Raw genomic sequence first — 25,329 nt, 5'->3', positions numbered from 1 at the left:
TCCCGCGGAGCGGCTGGTAGTTTCGAACCGCTGACCTTTAGGTTCGCAGCCCGATTCGTAACCACTACGCTACCAGAGCGTCCTACATATTTTTTCTTTTCTCATTTTTTTAAAAGAATATTAATTTTGCACATCAGTTATTTGAAACTTCCTTAAGCCATCTATCTGGCCCTTCCCCTGTATAGACAGGATGCAAAGGCAAAATTGATTGGTATTCTAACATCTTTGAAAGACCGACATGTCTGTTGACTAATGTTGCTGAATGAAGATCTAGTATTTTTCCTATCTCTGCCAATATCTTTTCCTTTTTTAAATTTATATATCACATAGCCTTGGAAACCCTATACAGGGTTGCTATGGGTCAGAATCGACTTGACAGCACTTAACAATAACAACATCACATAGTAGTAATGTACTTTTACCTATTCTCAAACAAGACAATATTATGAAGGCTATATTGGAGCTCTCATAACTTGGGCTGTCTATGGTTTGAACTCTTTAGTTCGACCATTTTTCTGTTGTCCTTTCTTTACTAACTACCCTGACTAGAAATGCCCTCCTCATAGTTGTTGTTGTTAGGTGCCACTGAGTTGGTACCGACTCATAGCGACCCTATGCACAACAGAACGAAATACTACCTTGTCCTGAGCCAACTTCACAATTGTTGCCACATTTGAGTCCATTGATGCTGCCATTTTGCCAATCCGCCTCGCTGGGGGTCTTCCTCTTTTTCTCTGACCTTACCATACATGATATCCCTCTCCAGTGACTGGTCTCTCCTGATAATATGTCCAAAGTATGAGAGAGGAAGTTTGACCATCCTGGCCTCCAAGGAGCATTCTGGCTGCACTTCTTCCAACACAGATCTGTTTGTTCTCTTGGCAGCCCATGGCACTTTCAGTATTCTCCTCCAACACCATAAATCAAAAGCATCAATTCTTCTATGGTCTTTTTATTCACTGTCCAGCTTTTGTATGCATATGAGGTTAATGAAAATACCATGGCTTCGGCCAGGCGCACCTTAGTCCTCAAGCTGACACCTTTGCTCTTCAACACTTCAAAAAGGTCTTGTGCAGCAGATTTGCCTAATGCAATGTGTCGTTTGATTTCTTGACTGCTATTTCCGTGAGTGTTGATAGTTGATCCAAGAAGAATGAAATCCTTGACAACTTCAGTTTTTTCCTCTGGTGATAAGAATGTTGTTTATTGGTCCAGTGGTGAGGATTTTTGTTTTTTTACATTGAGTTGCAATCCATACCAAAGGCTGTGCTCTTTGATCTTCATCAGTATGTATTTTAAGTCCTCTTCACTTTCAGCAAGCAAGGTTGTATCATCTGCATATCACAACTTGTTAATGAGTCTTCCTCCAATCCTGATGCCACATTTTTCTTCATAGAACCCAGCTTCTTGGATTATTTGCTCAGCATACAGGTTGAATAAGTATGGTGAAAGAATACAACCCTGTTGCACACCTTTCTTAATTTTAAACCATTCAGTGTTCCCATGTTCTGTTTGAACAACTGCTTCTTGGTCCATGTATAGATTCCTCATGAACACAATGAATTGTTCCAGAATACTCATACTTTGCAATGCTGTCCCCCTCATAGGGTTTAATGTTAATTAGGCTTTTTCTTATGAGTAACTGGGACTGTTATTGCAGTATGACTAGTGATATTTGTGACTATGTCTACACATAAGTATGTAATCTATGTTGTAATCCATGTGACCCAAAAAAACCCAAAAAACCCTGCCTTGATTATAGATAAGTTAATTTCTATCTTTGTGAATAATAATAAAATCTGTATAAGTGGTCAACGTAATCAGAATTATTCAAGTTCCTGCTGTGGACTAGCACTATGCTAGGTCCTGGGATGTGGTGATGAGAAGAGCGGGTATTGTGTAGTCTAGGAGGGACAGCAGATAAGGAACACATTGTAAATGCAACCTCTCATCAGTTAGGAAGGAAAACATCAGGATGCCCTGCTAGATACTGGCAGGCTCAGCTTAGATGGGTGGTAAGGACTACTTTTATGAAGATGTGACAGCCTGAGATTTGAAGGTCAAAAGGTCTCAGCCTTGCTGGCAGGACAGGGAAGGCTGGCACACACAACAGAAGCAAAGTCAAACTCACCTGTCTTTTGAGCAAGAAGTATTGTGTCTGGAGTGAAGATTGTTGTGCATGACCATTATGCGTTGTCCCAGTGAGTGAGATGGCAGCCTAAGTTCAGGAATGCAGCCTGTGACCAGGAGACAGAAGTTGCTGTTGAATCCCTGTATAGTTCATACTTAACACTGTATTCCTTTCAGTCATTGCCATTAGCTTAGTAGTTGGGAACCCATTAGTCAAGTGCTGTGTATTGTTCTCCCAGTTTCCTAGCTTAGCACATAAATAGTTAGGTCATAGATTCTGATGACTATGGAAAGCATTAAAAGCCCTTTGTTAACTTGTTCTTCCGTGTTCTATAATTGCTTGGAGTTTTGCTTCTAGACAGTTTATGGACAATTTTAGCTTTTCAAAGTGACGATGGCTAGGCTTGTTTGGGGGGTGTGAGTTTTAATGAATGCTTCATATCCTATCAAGTCATTCTCACTCAGGTATTTTAGGTTCACATTCAACATCCTAAAGACCACAAGGTTGATGGCTCAAGCTCACTAGTTGCTCCTCGGAAGCCCTATGCAGGGTCACTATGGGTCAGAATCAACTATACAGCATTTAACAACAACAACAAAGATGGAAAGTGTGGGGTGTGGAGCACAGCTTTTCAGAGAGTTGGGCCTTTTGCCAAGATGAAGATAGCCTGCTAGATAGGAAAACAAAAGTATATATTCACCATAAACCTCTGAGGAAAGTAGAAAGATAAGTTCCCCAATGAATGGTTTTCTGGAATCCTGGTGTGGCACTGTGGGTTAATGTGCCAGACTGCAAAGTCGTTTGAGCTGCAAGGTCAGTGGTACAAGCTTACCAGCCGCTGCTCAGAAACCCTATACAGGGTTGCTGTGGGTTGGAACTGACTCGACTCGACGGCACTTAACAACAACAACACAGATACAGGAAAGTGTGCTGGAGGAGGAGAGGGTTTGGTCATGTTGCCCACTGCTGCGTCCTCACCGTTTAGAACATTGCCTGGCACAGAGTGGGCTCCACAAATACTTGTTGAGTGAACAGATGAAAAGACACCCCTGAGCGGATATATTTAGCAGGGTGGGAATACTAAGATTTTTTATGCAGATTTAAAAAAAATTTTTTTTAATTATTTTTAGAAAATGTTAAATTAATAGGATTATGACAGAAGGAAACTTGAAAGTTTTCAACTTCTTAACAATGATGAGAGGGCCGTAGAGAACAGTTGGCCTTAATTCCAGAATTACAGTGCTCGGAGTACTTTGTTCTCTCAGATTTGTGTTTGGTTATGTTTCTTATGCTTTTCCTAACTCTGTGGCCCTCAGCAAGTTATTTAACACTCTCTGTTTCCTCATTTCTAAAATGAGAAAAACAGTAGAACCTACCTTATATAGGAGTATTGTTTTAAGGAAGTTAATTTGTGTAAAGCACATAAAACAGTGTCAAGCACACAGTAAACCCTATACTTGCTAATTGTTACCATTATCACCATTCAAAGTATATTGTTCATGTTTTAAGTAACCACTGTCAAGAATAATCAATCATGTCTGAAAATGATCATCAGAAATGTAAAATTGATTTTTAAATTGTTTTAAATTATAAAGTGTATCTATTTGAGTGTTAATTAACTTTAATTCAGATACCATAAATTTCTCCCTTTTAAAATATATTTCCATGGATTTTAGTATCCATAGAGTTGTTCATCCAGCACTGTTATCTAATTTTAGAATACCTCACCACTCCAACAAGAATTTTAGAATATTTTCATCACTTCCATGCCATTAACAATCTCTACCCATTTTCCCCTCCCTCTAGCCCCTGGCAACCACTAATCTAATGTCTGTCTCTATAGATTTTCCTTTTCTGGGCTTTTCAAGTAAATGAAATCATTCAACATGTGCCTTTAAAAAATAAAAAAAAAAGTTTTTATTGTGGATTGAGTGAAAGTTTATAGGGCAGATCATCAGTTTTACATTCAATAGATCATACACCTTGTTTCATTACAATGATTACAGTCCCCTTCGTGTACCATCAGTTAATAGTATTTCTCTCTATTCACTTTAGCTCTTTTTTAAAAAAACAAACAAACTCAGACATGTATAATAATTTACACCAACAAAGGGTACATTCTGCATGTCTGCCTCCTGGCTGCTATCTCTTAGTCCCTCTCTTCCTATGAATCTAGAGTCCTCAGCTGCTCCCTCTCTCGATGTCCCCATCTCTGCCTCCATCTCTGGTGTCTCTGCTTCTCTGGATAGGATTGCACAGTCTGTCTGTGGTCTGCTCCATTGATGATCCTTTGTTTCTGGACTGTAAGATTAACAAAACTTCTACCTTTACAGTTGTGACAGTCGCAATTAATCATAACAATTACTTTTGAATCGTAAGAATCTTATCCCTATTTATCACTTTTAACCAGACCCATCTAGACAAGATGAAAACTTTTCAGTGGAGACTCTTTCTTCCCCACACACACTATTAAAGTAAACTCCCACTTGAAACCTTGTAAGCTAGTCACTTTGTGCCTCTATCACCCACTCATTTTAGGTAGCTAATATTTAAGTTGCCTGTCCCTATCTACCCTGTGTACAGATGTGAAGTCTCCTTCCCTCTCTGTTAGTATTTAGAGTTGCTACCTCCATGAGTACAGGTAAAGTTCATCAAATTGTAGCAATTTACTCTATTTCCTTTATCAAAAATTGTTTTGTTCTTTTTTTTAATCTTCCTCTGGTCAAGTTCTGATTATCAGGCCGTCGAGGTTAGGTCAAATGGGTACTTTCTGCAACGTTGGGTGTTCTTGTGCGCCTCCTTTCACTTAACATGTGCCCTTTTGTGTCTGATTTAGTATAATGTTTTCAAATTTTATCCATATTGTAGCATGTACCTATACTTCATTCCTTTTTCATTGTGTGAATATACCACATGTTGTTTGCCTATTTGTGTGGATGTAAAAAGAACTTCAGAAAGTTCATGGAAAAACTCCATTATCTTTTAATTCCATTATTCCACAAACTTTCTGAACCCTCTCATATGTGAATTTTCAGTTCTCTTGGATATATACCTAAGGGTGGAATTCCTGAGTCATCTGACTCAATGGCACTTAACAACAACAACATTGATAACTTTATATTTAACATTTGAACCAAATTGTTTTCCAGAGTGGCTGTGCCATTTTACAAGCCGCAATACATGAGGGTCCCAGTTCCCCCATATTCTCACAAACATTCATTATTGTCTTTTTAATTGTGGCCATTCTGTTCGTTATAAAGTGGTATCTCTTGGTGGTTTTGGTCTGCATTTGATATTGAGCATCTTTTCAAGTGCTTATTGGCCATTTCTATATTTTTCTTTGGAGAAATGGTCATTCAGATCCTTTGATTACTTTTAAATCGAGTTATTTGTCTTTTTATTGCATTGTAATTTTAAAAATGTATTCAGAAACCAAGTTCATTAGCAAATACATGATTTGAAAGCATTCTCTCCCATTCTGTGTGTTATCTTTTAATTTCCTTGACAGTGTCCTTTGAAGCACAAATGTATTACATTTTGATGTGGTCAATTTATCTCCTTTTTGTTATTGTTGCTTATAGTTTTAGTGTCATATGTAAGATACCATTGCTAACTCTAAGGTCACAAAGATTTACTCCCATGCTTTCTGAGAGTTTAACACTTCTAACTCCACACTTATGCCTATGACCCATTTTAAGGAAACTGTACATGGTGTGTGGTAAAGGCCCTGAACAATCTTTTCATTACTATTGTATATGGATTTTTTTATATTGTTTATTATAATATGATCATTTTTAACTCATTTAATAATTTTTTAATGGTAAAACTCCTGCTCTCTCTGACAGATGTATACAAAGTGTATTTCATTTTTTTAAAAACAAGGAAAATTATAAATGTTTTTACTCACTTTCAGTTTTGTCATCTTATAATTGTAATTTCCATGATTTGCTATAGTTGAGGATGGACAATTAAATGTAAAACTAGGCTTTTTGTAAAAGGAATACTATACACTTTTACATATCATTTTAAAGCCTGGAAAATATAATTCTTTGTTATCTTTTCCATAATGTTAAAGACAACAGAAACCACTAGCAGAACTCTACCAGACAAGAGTGAAGAGATCAGCGGATATTTCTTGAATCCTTCATTAATGCCATCAGACTGTTCACCAGTAACCACGAAAAAGAGAACCGAAGACCTGAGCGACCTGCCCTATGAGAGCCAAAGAAGTATACCGCTGGCCGTGACTGATGCTTTAGAACACATCATGGAGCAGCTCAATGTTTTGACCCAGGTGGGTTGGCTTGCTTTTCACTGTGTGGTAAAAAATAGAAAACATCCCAGGTTGTGGGAGGTTGCAGACCCCTATGTAGCAGGGGAGCTTTTTCCTTCTTAGCAAGGCAACTTCAATCAGTGTGGAAAAAACAAGGTCTGCTGAGTTTCTCTAGCATGCACACACACACATATACATTGTGCTATCTCAGCCTTCCCAGGACCAAAAGAAAGTATCATGGGCTATGAATAGTGGTGGTACTCCATGCTAGAAATGTGTTTGTTTTTCCCTTGGAATTTTTGAGTATGTTCAGAAGATTGTTGTTAAGTGCCAAATCAGTTCCAACTCATAGCAATCCTGTAGAGGGTTTCCAAGGCTGTAAATCTTTGCAGAAGGAGAAAATTTCACCTTCCTCCCTTGGAGCGACTAGTGGACACAAACCACTGACCTTGTGGTTAGCAGTCCAGTGATTATTCTTTAGAACCATCACACTCCCTACAGAAGATTAGGTTATTCTAAAAGAGCTATATAGGACCTGAAGAAAAATAGTGACTATGAAATATTGCAATGCTGATAATTCTTCACTCTGAAGATGTTCTCATTGTCTAGTATAACTTCCCATAATCCAAAGCTTTGTATTTCACTTCCTTTTTCAGTTGTTAGAAGTAATCATTCAGCAGGTGTTATAAATTTCAGAGAATAACACACCTTCAGATTTCATGATGTTGTATTCTGACGGGGTTTTGCATTCCCATTTTAGAGTATTACCCAGTCCTTTGAGACCATTTACCTTTGCAGAGAAGGGATACAGTGGATCTTAAATAACATACTAAAGGTCTTCTTACGCTTGGCTTTTGTAGATGTAATTTAAGGGAAATGGTATATTGAAATGGATACACCAAAGGTTTCTTTTCAAGCTCTGCTGATTTGATTCACTATATCCTTTGAACAAGTCTTTTATTGTTCTTCTTTGATGTGTAGAATGAGGCTACTCGAATTTGGCAGAGTGGATAGCGTCACAATTCATAGAGTAAGAGAGGTTAAGATGTGAACTAGAGATGTCAACTACTTGTTCAGAATGAATATTTCATGGCAAAATAGCTCTTGCATTGAAATGAACTCAGTTCTCAACTCTGGCTTGCATTATAATCACCTGGCAATTAAACGTGCAAATGCCTAGTGTTCACCTCCAGAGAATCCACTTCCATTGGTCTGGGGAGAGGTCCTGGCATCGGTTGCTTGAGCCTTCCATATGATTCTCTTTTATAGCCAGGGTTTGAACTGTTAGTTACGTGGCTATTTTTATCCTGCTGATTATTTTTCAAGGCCTTTGGAGTTAAGTGGCATGTAGGTGGGCTTTGGTTCCTGGCATTGTAAGAAAAAGCCTTGTGGAAACTTGGATTTATCATAAGATGCCCTCAGTGGAAATCATATTAAAATTACTAAATTTCATTCCTCAGTGTTGTGCCGGTAACGATCTCTGGATTTATCAGCTGTTTCCTTCCTTTAAAGGAAGTTTACCTCTCAGTTTCATAGTCAAATTCAGTTTTGTTTGACTTATATCTTATATTGCCATGACTTCCTCACCTAAAATGCTATCTTCTGATGCTGGGTCCTTATCAGGGTCTCTCCCAAATGAATGTTTTAGTCCCTACTTTTTCAGTTCTATAGCCCCTATCTCCTTTGTACTTGAAGCAAGGTTAAAGGAATCACTGTAAGTTTATGTAAACTTAGCTCTATGATTTCTTTATTTTCTATTGTAAAAGACTACATTTCTTTTTTCTATTAAAGAGGTTAAAGCAGACACAGCACACTGGCAAAATTGGGACAATGAATCAATCTGTAGGAAAGCGGCAAGTGTCATAAATATATTCTGATTCACTTTAATTACAGATGACTTAATATCTCCTAATTTAGTTGATGAGCATTTATTACTATCTGTACTGAACTATAATTAGAAATAAATTAAGCTGAAATTACATTTTAGATGGTAGGTAAGTGGAGTTATTCAGGGTTAAATGTATGTATCAATAGTTTTAGCATATGGAACTATGATAATAAATGTGAAGTATCTAGTAAAATGCTGGACACATGGTATTTTCAGCATCACTGTCATATGGGAACACAGTGGTTCCATTACAGTAAGCACTGAACTGCAGTGAACCACAAGGTCCACAGGATGAGCCTGCTAGCCACTTTGAGGGGAAAAAGCTGACACTTTCTACTCCTATGAAGATATAAAACCTCGGAAACCCTGTACAGGGTCGCTGTGAGTCGGAACCGACTCCGACGGCACTTGGCAACAACAATTCATTGTAATTAGCCCTGATCTGTAATGTAGAACATGAAACAAAGGGATCTAATTTGAGTCTGATCAAGCCACTGGATGCAGCTGCCAGTTGATAGAAAGAAGTGTTTTACGTGCATTGTTTCACTCAGTCCTAAGACCGCTCTGAGCTATTATTACCATCCTCTGGTTGAGTGAACTGGTACAGTCATGATTTTTTCTAAGTAAACTAGGTACCCAGCGGTCCAGTCGGCCATGGATGGGATCATGGCAGAATGACCAGTGATGGTATTTAAGTAACCCCGCTTGGGCATGTGGAAATTTGTCCCCATCCCCACTCCACCGGTCTATATGGGACCACCGTGAATGCTACCTGTGATCTCCTCACTGGATTGATGCTTTAGAAGACTGGACAGAAGAATGGTCTACAGAGACCTTTCTCCTCAAATACATCCAGTGTTTTCTTTCCATGAAACTGCTCGATAGTGCGTTGCCCTGTGGTAGGGCACAGAAGCAGAACCAGTCAGAGGCTCATTTCTGAGCCAAGCACTTGGGAAAAGGGTGGGTGTTCCCTTTCTAAGAAGGGTCTCCTATGCAGAGAATGTCGGCATCGGTGTGTCACCCAGTACTGATAATGCTGTCCTCCTTTTTACAGACTGTTTCCATCTTGGAGCAACGACTGACTTTGACCGAGGATAAGCTGAAAGACTGCCTTGAAAATCAACAAAAGCTTTTTGCTATCTCCCAGCAGAAAAGTTGAATAGAAAAGTATGAGCGGAGGCAGCATAAGTGCCTTGTTCCATGTACATTTGTTCAGGAAGGTGATACAGGATGCCTCATGCAACAAACTGTGCACTAATTATCATGACATTCCGTCAAAGGGGAGCAACAGAGCAGAGGCGAAAAGGCCTATCTAAGGACCAAGTTAACCACACAAATCAATCTCCAGGACCAACTGAAAATATTGCCGTACATAAATGTAGTAATAAAGTGATAAGCATTCAAATGACTCTATTTTCCCCCATGTTATTTTAAATGCCGGTTTTCATTGAAAGTCCAAATCTTGCCAGGAAATGAACAGACTCTCTGGATTTCACTGTTAAGCCATTTCAAATTGACTATGTTCAGGCACTTCCTTAAAGCTATTAATGTATTTCTTTAGTGAGCAACACCCCAGCCCTAGCCTCATTAAAAGAATTAATTGACCTCGATAACATTTAATTTATGGCGTATATTGTTTATCTTTTGGCTCCCAGAAGGAAAAAGAAGAATTAGAAACACATTGAAGCCGATGTCGCTTTTCTTTCACAGGTGCGTGCGCTGAATGATTGGAGTTACATGTACACCTGTGATCTCGGCGCACAGACATTGTTGGTGTGATTTCAGTATGCTCAAAAGCCAGAATGACACAACAGTGATATTTTAAAATATAAAATTTATAAAAAATATAAAAATGCATGTCCACATGCTTAAGAAATGACAGTTTTGGGGGGCGATTTTAGTAGCTGAATAATAAGCACTTGAAAAAATACTGTTTGCATCATTGTCTTTCTTTTTTATATATACAATGAATTGTGATTTGAAACAAAATGAAAATGAGCCAGGCATCTAATTAAGAAAATGAGCCTTGACTACAAATTAAGAATCTTGTGTTTTATTTAAAATAAAATGAGAGCTCAAAGTGAAGGAAAATAGGCAAATTCATTTTAGCTTGCTTTTCTAATATATATCAGGAGCAAAGAAATGTGGATTTGTGGTATCTATAAAAAACCTAGGGAAAATGCTATCTATATGTTGGAAAAGAAGCGAAAATGAAGTAACTATGTGGGAGTCTGTGTTTAGAAAATTGTCTTACAGCAATTTTAATCTTATCTGTGAGGTAGGTTTTGAAGTCATATCACTGTGTGTTGTGCCTTTTTATATCACACAGTGTGAACTTGTAGACGTTTTTAAGAACTTACAAAGAGTAAGTCATACTGTATTTTTATTACCTTTGTGAGAATATGAAGAAATGAAATGTCATACCAATTTTTTACACTTTTGTGCTTCAAACAATAAAAACTTTTTTACCTTCAAAAGGAAGTTGTTCTCTTTATTTATTTTTTTTAAATGACCAAAGCTTGGAAATACTAAGCTTCTTATCTTCTTGCACACTCAATATTTAATGTGCATAAAGGTCCCTTGGAGAACTTGTCAAAGCTTGGTTCCCAGGCCCCATCCCCAGATGATGAATCACCAAGTAGGCCAAATTTGCATTTCTAACAAGCTCGCTAGAGTCCTGGTGTGGCACTGAGGATTAATGAATGCTCTGGACTGCAAAGTCAGTTTGAACTGCAAGGTCAGCAGTTCAGGCTCACCAGCCACTCCTTGGGAACCCTACACAGGGTCGCTATGGATCAGAACCAACTTAACAAGAACAAACAAGCTCACTGGTGAGGTTGATGCTGCTTATCTGAGGTGGTGGTGGTGGTGGTGGTTATGGGCCGTGGAGTCGGTTCCAACTCATAACAACCCTGTACAGCGTTTCCGAGGCTGTAAATCTTTATGGAAGCAGAAAGCCTCATCTCTCTCCCGCAGAACAGCTGGTAGTTTCGAACTGCTAACCTTGCAGTTCATAGCCTGCTACCACACTAAAAAACCACTGAACTAGCTTTATTTAGCCACTTTTTACCTATATTTCCACATATTTTCAGTTATTGATCTTTATTAGTAATATAAATTGATATAAATTTAAAAAGCACTTGAAGAATCTCCTTTGTCTTCATCATATTCTAGCCCCTCCCTCTCCTAACTCATATGTCTACCTGCCTGACCAACATCTGCACTCAGAAAGTCTAGTAGCCTAGCTTACTGAGTCCCAAACCAAGCTCGCCCTGCTCCCTACTGCAGAATTTCCTTTCTAGTCTTCTCTGTTTCAATAAATGTCAACTCTCCTTCCGTTTGCTCAAGCTGAGGACCTTGGAGTCATCTTTAACTCCTCTCTCTCATACCCCACGTTCCAGTCCCTCAGCAAATCTGGTCAGAACAAATGAAATGCCTGGCCATTCTTCACCACCTTCATTGCCACCCCCACAGTCCAAGCCACCATAGCCTCTTACCTGGAAGGCTTTGTTGCCTCCTGATTGGTCTCCTGCTTTTTCCCTCACCACCCTCCAGCCCCTACTCACATGGTGCCTTTTCAGAGATGCCTTCACTGACCACCCCATAGAAAACAGTAACCCTCCGTACACTGCTTGTCTTTCTTGGCAGCCTTTATGGTCTCAGTGCACTCAGCTTCTGCTCCCTCAGGTGTTGGCTAATCACCCCTGTAAGAGCAAAATCCAGGAGGGAAGGAGCATCATTGGAACTGAGGCCAGTGTCCAGATTGTAGTAGACACACAGCATCTTTTGTGAATACATGGGAACAATTATTTAGTTGATTTTTTCTTCCTGTACCACTGCAGTGGTTCCCACTGAGGAAGTAAGGGTGAGAAGCCCTCGGTGAGTTCTGAGCAGTGTGTTTTAGCACAAGTCGTGTCAGGTGAGTGGCAGGCCAGGAGCGCGTCCTCAGGATTGCTATGATTGACAGCTTTTTCCTTCGGTTTCGATAATCAGGTTAGCGAGTTCACCTCAATCAAACAGACTGTAATCTATCCAGTGGAGTTTCTAATACTGTCTCATAGTTGCTGCAGAAAAGATACTCTTTTATTGCACATAAATATTTCTCTTAAGATTTAATTCAAAACTTAATTCAGATAAATGCTTTTAAAGAAAAATTCTCGTTGACCTTATATTCCAAAAGGTTAGTTTGCAGCTCATGTACAAATAGTTTATCCCTTTTTAATCTTGAAGTTTCAGTTTTTCAAATAGTACAGAAGAAAATGTTGGTTGTCATTAGTGCTGTTGAGTCAATTGTGACTCATAGCGACCCTGTGTAGGGTTTCCAAGAAGTGTCTAGTGGGTTTGAACTGCTGACCTTGCCCTTGGCAGTCCTGTGCCACACCAGGACTCCAGAAGGAGAATTCAGGAAGTTCAGTTAGTGGGCCTGGTAGACTTACTACATGAAAAAAGTCTAGGGGAGATTTTACCTGTTCAATAATTTTTTGTAGGGTGGTTAAAACCTACAGTGTAAATGGTTTAATTTGATATATTTTACTTTCCTAGCTGCACATTTGCTTATATATCTCAGGACTCTACTAAGGGTTCCACATTTTTAAACAAAGTTGAACCACTTACTGCCTCCAGAGATGAAGCCAGCCTGTTGTCTGTGGGGGTAAACCTAAATCCAGCTACTGAGTTGTTTTCCTTGGTTCACAGATGTTTTTTGTTTAAAAAATTTTACCAATATTTTTTAAATGGAGATTTTATATAAAAATACAGATTTCTGGCTTCTGTCAGAAATTCAGAGACTCCTGGACCATTCCTCTAGGACAGCAATCAATTTGAGCTGGTGGCGAGGACTCTGCAGGCTCTGGCTGCTCCAGCTGACTGGACCCCATCTTCTCATCTTACACCCACTTCCCTCCACTACTTGACATTACTTACCTGGTCCCTGTGGGCATTTTTGCTTTTGACCTTGGACTGGTTGACACTGTAGATATCCAAGTCTCCTCTAAGGCTCTTACCCTATGGCCCCATCTACCTTTCCAAGATTATTTCCCACTGCTTGCCTTCTCTTCCACACCTTACCTCTCCTCCCAGGTATGCTACTTATCCTCAACCCCACTCAACTTCTCACCATTAACAGCTGTGCCATTCCCTTTCCAACTCCACTTACATTGAGCATATTGTTCTCCATCACCAGCCTACCTAGCACTTCTGTGCCTGGCAAACCCCTAATAAAAGCCCAAAGCAGTTGCAGTTGAACCATTTCCAAATCCTGGTGATGACCTCATGGTGCAGAGCAGAAACATGCCCCATAAGCTTTTCAAGGCTGGGACACTGCAGAAGCTGATTGCCAGGCCAAGGGGCCTCTGGTTGGGATTGAACCACCAATCTTTGTTAGTAGTCACTGCCTCCCCAACTTCTGGAAAGCTCCTGGTGGTGGTGTGCCATGGAGTTGATTTCGACTCAAAGCCACACTGTATAGGGTTTCCGAGGCTATAAATCTTTACAGGGGCAGAACGCCTCATCTTTCTCCCGTAGAAGAGCTGGTAGTTTCAAACTGCTGACCTTGAGGTTAGCAGCCCAATTCATAACCACTACGCTACCAGAGCTCCTTGGAAAGCCCCTACTGATTCTTTAAAAGGCAGCTTGAATATCACGGTATACTTTCTACTAACAGTGCTTCCACAACATTCTTTGCATATCTCAAGTTCAGCAGAGATTGCATATAATGCAGGTTTTCCTTTTCCATTATGATTTGACCTCAAAAGGTAGGTATGGCCACCTTTGGATTACCCACATGGCACATTGCTTGACTTAGAGGAGAAGCTCAATGTAAAGTTGTTGAAAAAGTAATTGTTTCATTATTCAAGTATTTGTAAAATGCTACTCTTCATTTATTGTCAAAAGGTGTGTGAAATGGAGGAAGTAGCATAGGTAAAATGTTTGAAGTTCAGTATTTGGACTCCTGGTGTGTTGTAGGCTCAGCATTGGACTGAGAACCACAAGGTCGGCAGTCCAAACTCAACAGTTGGTCCTTGGAAACCCTATACAGGATTGCTATGGTGGGAACCAACTCTACAGCACTTAAAAACAACATCATTTGGGGCTGAGTAGGCATTATCTGTTGTATAGCTCAGTAGTTACACGCAGAATCTTTGAGACCAGAAAGACTTAGGTGCGAAGTCTAGCTTTGCCATTCTCTAGTAGTGTGATCTTTGAGGAAGGTATTCACAAAGCTTAGTTTCTTTTGCTGTACAAGATAAAAATTAATAATGTGAATTATGTCTGTGAAATGATTATCACAGTAACTGTCACAGAGTCGGTGCTCAATAAACAATAACTGTTATTGCACGAGAGCCAAAATTTGACCTTGAACAAATCCCACCTGAATTTAGAAATCATCTCAAGAACAGATTTGATGCATTAGACACTAATGACTGAAGACCAGAAGACTTGTGGTATCACACCAAGAATATCATACAGGAAGAAAGCAAAAGGTCATTCAGACAAGAAAAAATGAAAAGAATAAAATGGATGTCAGAAGAGACTCTTAAACTTGCTCTCCAGCATAGACATGCTAAAGCAAATGGAAGAAATGAGGAAGTCAAAGAACCGAACAGAGAATTTCAGGGCAGCCCAATAAGACAATGTCAAGTATTATAATAATGAAATGTGCAAAGACCTGGAATTAGAACACCAAAAGGGAAGAACACTCTCGGCATTATTCAAGCTGAAAAAAATTGAAGAAAAAAGTCCAAGCCTAAACTTGAAATATTAAATGATTTTATGGAAAAAATATTGAATGATGCAGAAAGTATCAAAAGAAGATAGAAGGAATACACAGAATCACTGTATCAAAAAGAACTGGTTGATGTTCAACCATTTCAAAAGGTAGCAAATGATCAAGAGCCAATGGTACTGAAAGGAAAAAGTCCAAGGTGCACTGAAGGCTTTGACAAAGAACAAGACACCGGAAATTGATGGAATATGAATAGAAATCTTTCAACCATCTGATGCAGCAATGGAGACACTCATCTATGCCAAAAACTTTAGAAGACAGTACTTGGCCCACTGATTGAAACAGATCCATATTTGTGCCTGTTCCAAAGAGTGGTAACCCAATAGAATGCAGAAATCATTAGACAATAACTTTAATATCACATGCAAGTAAAATTTTGCTACAGATTATTCAAAAACATGGCTGCAACAGTATACTGACAGGGAACTTCCAGAGGTTCAAGCAGGATTTAGATGAGGACATGGAACAAGGGTTATTATTGATGATGCCAAATGGATTTTGACTGAAAGCAGAGAATACTAGAAAATGTTGACCTGTGCTTTATTGACTATGCAAAGGCTTTCATGACAAGCTGTGAACAACATTGCAGAGAATGAGTATTACGCAACACATAACTGTGCTCATGAGGAACCTGTACAGAGATCAAGAAGCAGGCATTTGAACAGTTAAGTGCCGTCAGGGGGGTTCCGACTCATAGCAACCCTGTATAGGGTTTCCAAGGAGTGACAGGTGAGTTTGAAATGCCACATCTTGTGGTTCAAACCAACCAACTTGTGGTTGCATGCTTATCTTACAGCCCCGCACCAGAACTCTAATAATAGCTTCATATGCATGTGAAATTTGGACAATGAATAAAGAAGACCATAGAACAATTGATGCAATTGTGTTATGGTTTTGGAGAAGAATATTCAAATTACCATGGACTGCTAGAAGAATAAACAAATGAGTGTTGGAAGACGTACAACCAGAATGCTCCTTAGAAGCCAGGATGGCAAGACTTCATCTCTCATACTTGGGATATATTATCAGGAGGGACCCATCCCTGGAGAAGGACATCATGCTAGGTAAAGTGGAGGGTCAGTGAAAAAGAGGAAGACGAGATGCATTGGTGCAGAGACAGCAGCAATGGGTTCAATTGTAACAGCAGTCAGGTTGGCATGGGACCAGGCAGTGTTTCGTTCTGTTGTACATAAAGTCGCTATGAGTGAAATCAACTCAAGGATACCTACCACCACCAACAAATTACTGCTACGTATTAATCAATTTGATTTCCCCAGACTGCATTTAAGGATAGTATGATATCAATGGAAACTAGAAAAAGTACAAGAATTAATAAGTAGCAGTGGAGTCCTGGTGTGGCGCTGTGGGCTAATGCGTCAGACTGCAAAGTCATTTGAACTGCAAGGACGGTGGTTCAAGCTCACAAGTTGCTCCTTGGAAACCCTATACAGGGTCGCTATGGGTCGGAATCGACTCGACGGCACTTAACAACAACAACAACAGTTAACAAAAGTATATTTAAAGCTAATGCTTATTTAAAATCCAAAATAATAATTATACAAAATTTAAATTAGGCTCTTATATTCAGAAAGCCTCTAGGTCCTTAGCCAAATGGCTAGCCATTGAATAACTCCTGAGGAACTCAGTCTGAAAAAAAACTAAAGCCGTAATTATCCTAAATAAAGGTGAGTCACAAATGGAAAGTGGGGGATGGGCCTGGGATGTAAATCCAATGAGCGTCTTTAAGGAAAGAGCCTACCTGGAACTCATACTTTGTAGTTTTTAAGTGCTACTGAGTTGGTTCTGACTCTTAGCAAACCTATATAGCGTTTCCGAGGAGCTGCTCATGGGTTTGAACCAATAACTTTGTGGTTAGCAATAAAGTGCTTATCCTAAATTGCCACACCAGTTTATTATCTAGATAACAGGTACCATTTGCTAGTGCCTTTTCTGTAAAGATCAGATAGCTCAGATATTTGCCTAACATTTCATTCTTCTGTAGAGTGAACTTTGAGACTGTTGTTCTCAAGAGTTCTATGCATCAAGGAGGATTGGAAGATAAACCATCTGTCTCTGAGTAGAACTTTATGACTCTTAGAAGGGGAGGAGGGGGGATGACTCTACTACCTGGATGTTATTGTCAAATAATCACTCATTAGCAAACAATAATAAAAACAGTTGGATCTATAATAGATATTTAAAAGGAATGATATAACATCAATACTCCATAGTCTTCATTTTCCCTGAAAGCTTATGAAACTCTTTTGTCTTAGCAAGTCAGGAGGTTTTAGACTTCATGCACCAGAGGAATTATGAATCTAGGAACACAGTGTAATTGCCAGGTTGTCCTCCATAAATCGAAAGTGTGTCTCAGCCAGGCAGCACAGTGGGAGCTTGGGTTTACTAGGAGAGTAGGTCAGTGACTTGCCAAGAGGTAGAGGTTGATAGGAATGGAATGGTAATAAGGAATACAAAGTACACAAGTTACATTTTTTCTATAAAGTACATCAGTTGCATTATCATTTGAATCAAATCTCAAAATTATGTTCCAATTAAAAGTAAAGACTGATTTGAAAATGTCCTCACATTGAAGTAGACTTCACAACAAAAGCAATAGATAGATAAACTCATCTTCTCTAAAATTTAAAAACTTATGAAGCAAAAAGAACCTAAGTGAAGAACATGGACAGAAATGCAGTATGTAATCTCAACGTTCCAGAAATAGAATTTGATTCATCCATTCGACACACAATTGTATAAAATTATTAAGTCAGACTTTACACACAAGTGCATCTTGCTTTCCCCAAACGTCTCTTCAACAAGTACTGGCCATATTCTAGACCACCTAAATAAGCCAAACTATTTATGCTGTCTGTCCAGAGAGCAACTGATGAAATTAGAAATAACAAAACCAAGTTTCAACACCACATGAAACATGAAAAATAAAACTTAAAACTCCACTAATGATAATTTGGGTCAGAGGAGAATCCCCAAAATGTAATAAAGAGTATTTTTGATGAAAATGTAAATGCAGTATGTTTAGATCAGGAGGGAAATTTCCAAAACAATTCAAGTATGAATCAAGCATCTCTAAAAATATAAAAAGTGGTCATAACTGAAGGGAAAATATAATAAATAGAATTGATCATAGTCAATCTTTTTAAATGCTTGAATTAATCATAACCAAAAGAGAAAAAAACTTGTTTTACTTTAGAAAAATAAATATGACCTGATTAGTTTAGAATCTTGTCATTCAGTTTATCACTGAACATGTTTAAATTGAATGTTAGTCACAGATTAGAATGTAAAATTTGAGAAACAGATCTAACAGAAGTGTGACTTATGTATACTATTGCTTCAGGATTTGACTTTAGTGCCTCCTGCATAGCAACTAAATATAGACTTTTTATGTAGCCTTGTGTTGACAGGGGACGAATGACAGTCTGGCAGGAATGGAAACTTTTGACACAAATCTTTTCCTTTTGCTGTCATACCCTAATCTTCTGTAGAGTCCTGATTTTGAATAAAAAGTGTGACTAGGGCAGATGTATATAGCAAATATAGTTGGGCGGGCATCTTACAAAACTCAGCCACTTTCTGAGAACAGGAAACTATTTTCATATCATTCCTTGTATAGTAGCATCTAAGATCTGTCATTAAGAAAACTAATCATCTTTTTCATTCTACCTCTGATGCTTCATTGTGTCCCGAAACCAAAAAGTGACAGGATGAGAGAGATACCTATTTCTTTCTTTAATTTTTCATTTAAAATAGCACATGTAAAAACCCCAGAAAAATTGGCAACTGGTATCGCTTTCTGAGATGCCTCTCCACCTCTCTGAATAAAGAACTGCTGTTTGAAGTACTTGGGTGGTGTTAACAGTTAGTGTGAGTGGCTGCTAACCAAAAGGTTGGAGGTTGGAGTTCACCAAGAGGCACCTCAGAAGAAAGACCTGGTGATATACTTTAGAAAAATCAGCCACTGAAAATCCTATGGAACATAGTTCTACTCCAATACACATGGGGTAGTGGCATCTGGTACTGTTTGCCCAAAGTATTCCTATGGTTAGGAGAAAGGAGAATGAGAAACCACCGCAGCTGGGTATGGATTTGCAGAACTCTCAGTTGGATACAAAGAAGAAACTGCCCAAGGCTGGAGAAAAAAAATAAAAGACTTGTGGAGTTGACTTCTAGATACGTGTGTCCCTTAATTCTAATGAAAGATCACCTGTACCTCAGCTTCAATCCCCTTCAAACACCACCTCAATCCCCAGAGGAAATCTCTTTGCTTTTCAGAGATAAAAATTTAGTAACACAAAGAAAAAGCCAGGGGAAACCGCCTGTGTCTTTTGCTACAGAATTTCACTGAAGCCTTTCCAAGCCTAGAGGATGGCACACAAGGATTATGTTGTTTATTCCCACACTTGGATTGAGTATCAAGTTCTGTGAGAAGATGAAGCTTTTAGAAACTGGGTGTTCTTACACAGTGTTAGAATCTTAGTAACAGCAACGGGTTCAGTGTGGAACTCTTGCCTCTGATGAGGGAGACTCAGGTTTGATTCAGGGCCTATGTACTTCCTGTGCAGTCAGAAGCCAATCTGTCAGTGGAGACTGTATGTTGTTATGATGCTGAATAGGTTTCAGTGGAGCTTCCAGACTAAAACCAAATAGAAAGAAATGTCTGGTGATTTACTCCCATGAATCAGTCCACGAAAACCTTATAGATCACACTGGTCTGCTTCACAACCCATCAGGACGATGGTGTAGGACCAGGCAGAGTTCCATTCTGTTGTGCGTGTGATTGTCAAGTCAAGAGCTGGCTAACAACAACAACAGCAGAACCAGAGGCAAAAATCACATGAAAAGTTCGAAGTTGTTGCATCCTGTTATGGATTGAATTGTGACCCCCAAACACCGACCATTGCCATTGAGTCGCTTCTAACTCATGGTGATCCTTTAGGACAGAAGAGAACTGCTCCATAGGGTTTCTGAGACTAAATCTTTACAGAAGCAGACAGCCTCATCTTTCTCTGAAGAAGTAGCTTGTGGGTTTGAACTTTGCAACCCAGTGTTTAACCCACTGCTCCACCAGGGCTTCTTTGTGTTTTGTATGTGTCATAAATCCTAATGTCTGTGCGTGTGGTTCTACTCTAGTGGCTTGTGTGTTGCTGTGATGCTGGAAGCTATGCCGCCAGTACTTTAAATACCAGCAGGGTGACCCATGGTGACCAGGTTACAATGGAGCTTCCAGACTAAGACAGACTAGGAAGAAGGAGAGTCAGACTGCTTCTGAATGCTTAGCCACTGTAAAGTTTATGAATAGCAGTGGTACATTATCAGATGTAATGCTGGAAAATGAACCCCTCAGGTTGGAAGGCACTCAAAATGTGACTGGAGAACTGCCTGACCAGAGTAGAGTTGACCTTAATGATGTAGAAGAAGCGAAGCTTTCAGGACCTTCATTTGCTGATGAGGCACAACTCAAAATGATGAGAAACAGCTGCAAATATCTGCTAATAATCAGAACGTGAATGTGCAAAGTATAAATCTAGGAAAAATTGGTAGTTGTCAAAATGAAATGGAATGCATAGAGATTCATATCCATACAGTGAGCCAAAATGAATTGGTATTGACCATTTTGAAGGGGACAGTCACATGGTTGACTATGCCAGGGAAACAAACTGAAGAGGAATGGCATCACATTCATCATCAAAAAGAGTATTTCCATATCTTTATCATGGTGCTGTGGGTTAATGAGCTGGACTGCAAAGTTGGTTTGAACCACAAGGTTGGCAAGACAAGCTTACCAGCCGCTCCTCGGAAACCCTATACAGGGTTGCTATGGATCGGAACTAACTCGATGGCACTTAACAACAACAATATTGAAATACAGTGCTGTCTGTGATAGGATAATATCCATAGACCTACAAGGAAAATCAGTTAATACCATTATTACTCAATTATTAAAGTCAGTGACGATGGAATTGAAGAATTCTAGCAATTTATTCAGTCTGAAATTGATCAAACATGCAACCAAGATGCACTGACAATAGTTGTTGTTGTTGTTAGGTGCCATCAAGTCGGTACCAAGTCATAGCAAACCTACACACAACAGAATGAAACACTGCCCAATCCTGGGCCAACCTCACTACTGTTGCCACGCTTGAGTCCATCGATGCTGCCACTTGGCCAATCCATCTCATTGAGGGGTCTTCCTCTTTTTCTCTGACCCTCCACCTTACCAAACATGATATCCTTCTCCAGTGACTGGTTCCTGACAATTGCTGAACAGAAAATTTCAAAGGGAAGCTCAAGTAAAGTGTTATAATGAAAGAAGCAATGATCCACAGCTAGAAAACACTCTCAGCATTTCTCAAACTGACAGAAGTGAGGACCAAATTCAAGCTTTGAGTTGTAATACTGAAGGATTCTATAGGCAAAATATTGAATGATACAGGAAGTATCCAAAGAAGACACACAGTCACGGATCAAAAAGAATAGATGGATGTTTAGTCATTTCAAAGGTGCCATATGATCAAGAACAAATGGAATTGAAGGAAGAAGTCCAAGCTGCACTGTAGGCATTGGTGAAAAACATGGTGGAATACAAATTAAAATTGGTGGAATACAAATCAAAATGTTTCAAAAAACTGATGCAGTGCTGGAAGTGATGAATCATCTATACCAAGAAATTTGGTCCACAATTACCTGGACAACCAATTTGAAGGAATATATATTTGTAGCCAACAGAATGCAGATATCATCTAACAATACCACTATATCACATGCAAGGAAATTTTTTCTGGGGATAACTCAAGAATGTTTGCAGCAGTACATCGGCAGGGATCTGCCAGAAATTCAAGCTGGATTCAGAAGAGGATGTAGAATAAGGCATATCATCGCTAAGGTCAGATGAATCTTTGCTAAAAGCAAAAATACCAGAAATATGTTTACATTGCTTTACTGACTGTGCATTGGATTGTGTGGATCATAACAAATTATGGAAACATTGTGAAAAATGGGTATTCCAAAACAATATACATACCTGTACACAGACCAAGAGGCAATTGTTAGAACAGAACAAAGAGAGGCACTGAATGGTTTAAAATCAGGAAAGGTGTGCGCCAGAGTTGTATTCATTCACTGAACAAATGATCCAAGAAACTGAATTATATGCAGTACATGGACTGGAGGAAGACTCACTAATAGGCTGCAATATGCAGAAAACACAACCTTGCTTGCTAGAAGGAAAGAGTACTTGAAATACTACTGGTGAAGATAAACCTTCAGTATGGATTGCAACTCAATGTAAAGAAAATGAAAGTTCTCACAACTGGATCAATATATAACAGCATGATAAATGGAGAAAAGATTGAAGTTGTTAAAGACGACACTTTTCTTGGATCCACAATCAGTCCACATGGAAGCAGCACTCAAGAAATCAAACGACGTATGTTGTGGTTGTTGTTTAATGCAATGGAATAGGTTCCAACTCATAACGACCTTAAGCACAACAAAATAAAATGCAGCCTGCACCACCCTTACAATCATTATTAAACTTGAACCCACTGCTGCTACTGCTGTGCCAATTCATCTTGTTGGGGGTCTTCCTCTTTTTTTCTGATCCTCCACTTTACCTAACATGATGTTCTTCTCTAGGGACTGGTCCCTCCTAATAATATGTCTGATATATGAAAGACAAAGTCTCACCATTCTGGCTTCTAAGGAGCATTCTGACTGTACTTCTTCCAAAACAGATTTGTTTGTTTTTCTAGCAGTCCCATGGTAATTCTAATATTATTCTCCAACACCATAACTTGAATTCATTTTTCTACATTCTTCCTTCTTTATTGTCCAAATTTTTGTTTTCATTACATTGAGGTGCAATCCACACTGAAGATGGTGATCTTTGATCTTCATCAGTAAGTATTTTAAGTCCCCCTTGCTTTCAGCAAGCTAGGTTTTTATTATCTGCATATTATGCTAATGAGTCTTCCTCTAATCTTAATGCCACATTCTTCTTCATTTGATACATCTTCTCAGATTATTTGCTCAGTGTACAGTTTGAGTAGTTTGGTGAAAGAATACAACCCTGGCTCACACCTTTCTTTATTTTAAACCATTCAGTATCCCCTTGTCCTGTTCAAACAACTGCCTCTTGGTCTATGTATAGCTTCCTCATGAGCACAATAAAGTGTTCCAGAATACTCATTCTCCACAGTGTTGTCCATAGCTTATCATGAGCCACATAGTTGAAAGCCTTTGCGTAGTCAATAAAGCACAGATAAACATCTTTCTGGTATTCTCTGCTTTCAGCCAAGATCCATCTGATGTCACCAACAATATCCTTCATTCCATGTCCTCATCTGAATCCGTCTTGAGCCTTAGGCAAATCTGCTGCAAAAGACCTATTAAAATATTCAAGAGCAAAAAATGTCAGTTTGAGGACTAAGTTGGGCCGGACCCAAGCCATGGTATTGAAATTTGGACAAGGAATAATGAAGATTATAGAAGAATTCATGCACTTGAATTATGGTGTTGTAGAAGAATATCAAAAGAAACCACAACTGCCGGAAGAATAAGCAACTCTGCCTTGGAAGAAGTGCAACCAGAATGCTCCTTAGAAGCGAGGATGGTGAGACTTCGTCTCTCGTACTTTGGACATGTTATGAGGATGGACCAGTCCCTGGAGAAGGACATCATGCTTGGAAAAGTGGAGGGTTAACAAAAAAGAGGAAAATCCCCAATTAGATGGAATGACTCAATGGCAGCAGCAATGGGCTCGTACATACCAACAATTGTGAGGAGGACACAGGCCCAGGTCGTATTTTGTTTTGTTGTGCAGAGGGTTGATATGAATCAAAACCAACTCAATGGTCCCTAACAACAATAACAGGTTTGCGGTTTAACGAGCCTTGGCAGTGCTGTGGGATAAGCACTGAACTGCTAACCCTAAGGTTGACAGTTGAAACTCACCAGCAGTTTTGAGGGAAAAAGATGAAGTTGTTTGCTCCTGTAAAGATCTGTAGTTTCAGAAACCCTACATAAGGTTGCTATGAGTTGGAATCAATGGGATAGCAATGGGTTTGGGTTTGGATGTGTGTGGTTGGGGCTCTATTGGCATAATGGATTAAGTGTTGGCCTTCAAACCAAAACTTTGGTCAATCAAACTCACCTTGAGAAAAAAAGAAAAGAGAGACTTTCTGCTCCTGAAAACTTACATTATTAGGCAGTTCTACTCTGCACTAGAGGGTCATTATGAGTTGCAATCTACTCAAGGGCAGTGGGTTTAGTTTTGTGGGTTATGCCTGTGATTATAATCCCATTTGGGAATGGGTTGTCTGTTAAACTAATGAGACTGGATTACTGTTGCATGTACGTTGAGGCAATCTCTTTTGAGATGTAAAAGAGATCAAATGCAAGTTAGCAAGCCAAGATAGGACATGCTAAGCCACTTGAAGATTGTAGAGGAGCAGACGCTCAGAAGAGACCTTCCTTCAGAGCTGACAGAGAGGCCTCCTGAACTGTGGGAGAATACATTACTGTTGGTGAAATCCATCCACTTGCGGTCTTTCTGTAGTAGCAGCAATAAAGAGCTAAGACTTAATATGATGGCAGTTTTCACTCAGGGGAACACCTACCTAATAGATCTATCATTTTTGCCTTAAGCTGAGTGATTAAGGCAGGAGATTTCACAGGACTTGATTTTGAACCAGATGTGCTCATTAAAAATTCATATGAAAGGAGTTGTGGCCTCTGAAGGCCCTGATTTAGTTGTTTCCAATGCAGTGCATACTTATTCACGAGAAGAGCACATCAAAGCTCAGCTCATTCCCAGAGGCATTTTGGAATCAGCAATGGGAAGTAATTATACTGTAAGTGTAAAAAACTAGAGATGCTGCAACCATGGGCTGTATTTACTCACCATTAACATAAACATTTGGTGTTTTAGGTTCATTGTAGTAATTCAGTTTCTTATAGTATAAAAAAGGTTTTATACACAGCTCTTCTTAACGTCTTTTTTTGTACATCATTTACCCAGCACTGGCAAGATGACTTGCAATTTAACTGATGTTGCAAACTGGTATCCAGCAGGTATGTTTTATTTGGCTTCTACAGTGTTTTGCTTTTAAAATTAGTTGCAATTATTTAAAAATCAGGAGTTCTGGTGCGGCCCTGTAGGATAAGCACCCCAAAGTCAGTGGTTCAAACCCACCAGGTACTCCTCAGAAATGCTAGGCAGGGTCACTATG

At 39.2% G+C, this 25,329-nt stretch overlaps 1 protein-coding gene across 1 annotated transcript in view; it reads left to right on the top strand.

Moving 5' to 3' along the window:
• POC1B (POC1 centriolar protein B) overlaps positions 1–9,451 on the top strand; it is a 149,219-nt gene extending 139,768 nt beyond the window's left edge. The window contains exons 11-12 of the mRNA XM_006870711.1: positions 6,207–6,425; positions 9,347–9,451. Coding sequence (XP_006870773.1) covers positions 6,207–6,425; positions 9,347–9,451 — 324 coding nt within the window. The remainder of the gene's footprint in view (positions 1–6,206; positions 6,426–9,346) is intronic.
• Positions 9,452–25,329: the final 15,878 nt, after the last annotated feature.

This window comes from Chrysochloris asiatica, unplaced genomic scaffold, assembly GCF_000296735.1.
Source record: "Chrysochloris asiatica unplaced genomic scaffold, ChrAsi1.0 scaffold00149, whole genome shotgun sequence".
Lineage (NCBI taxonomy): Eukaryota > Metazoa > Chordata > Mammalia > Afrosoricida > Chrysochloridae > Chrysochloris > Chrysochloris asiatica.
Note: the sequence above shows the minus strand (reverse complement) of the source record. Positions and strands in the feature narration are given on the sequence as shown.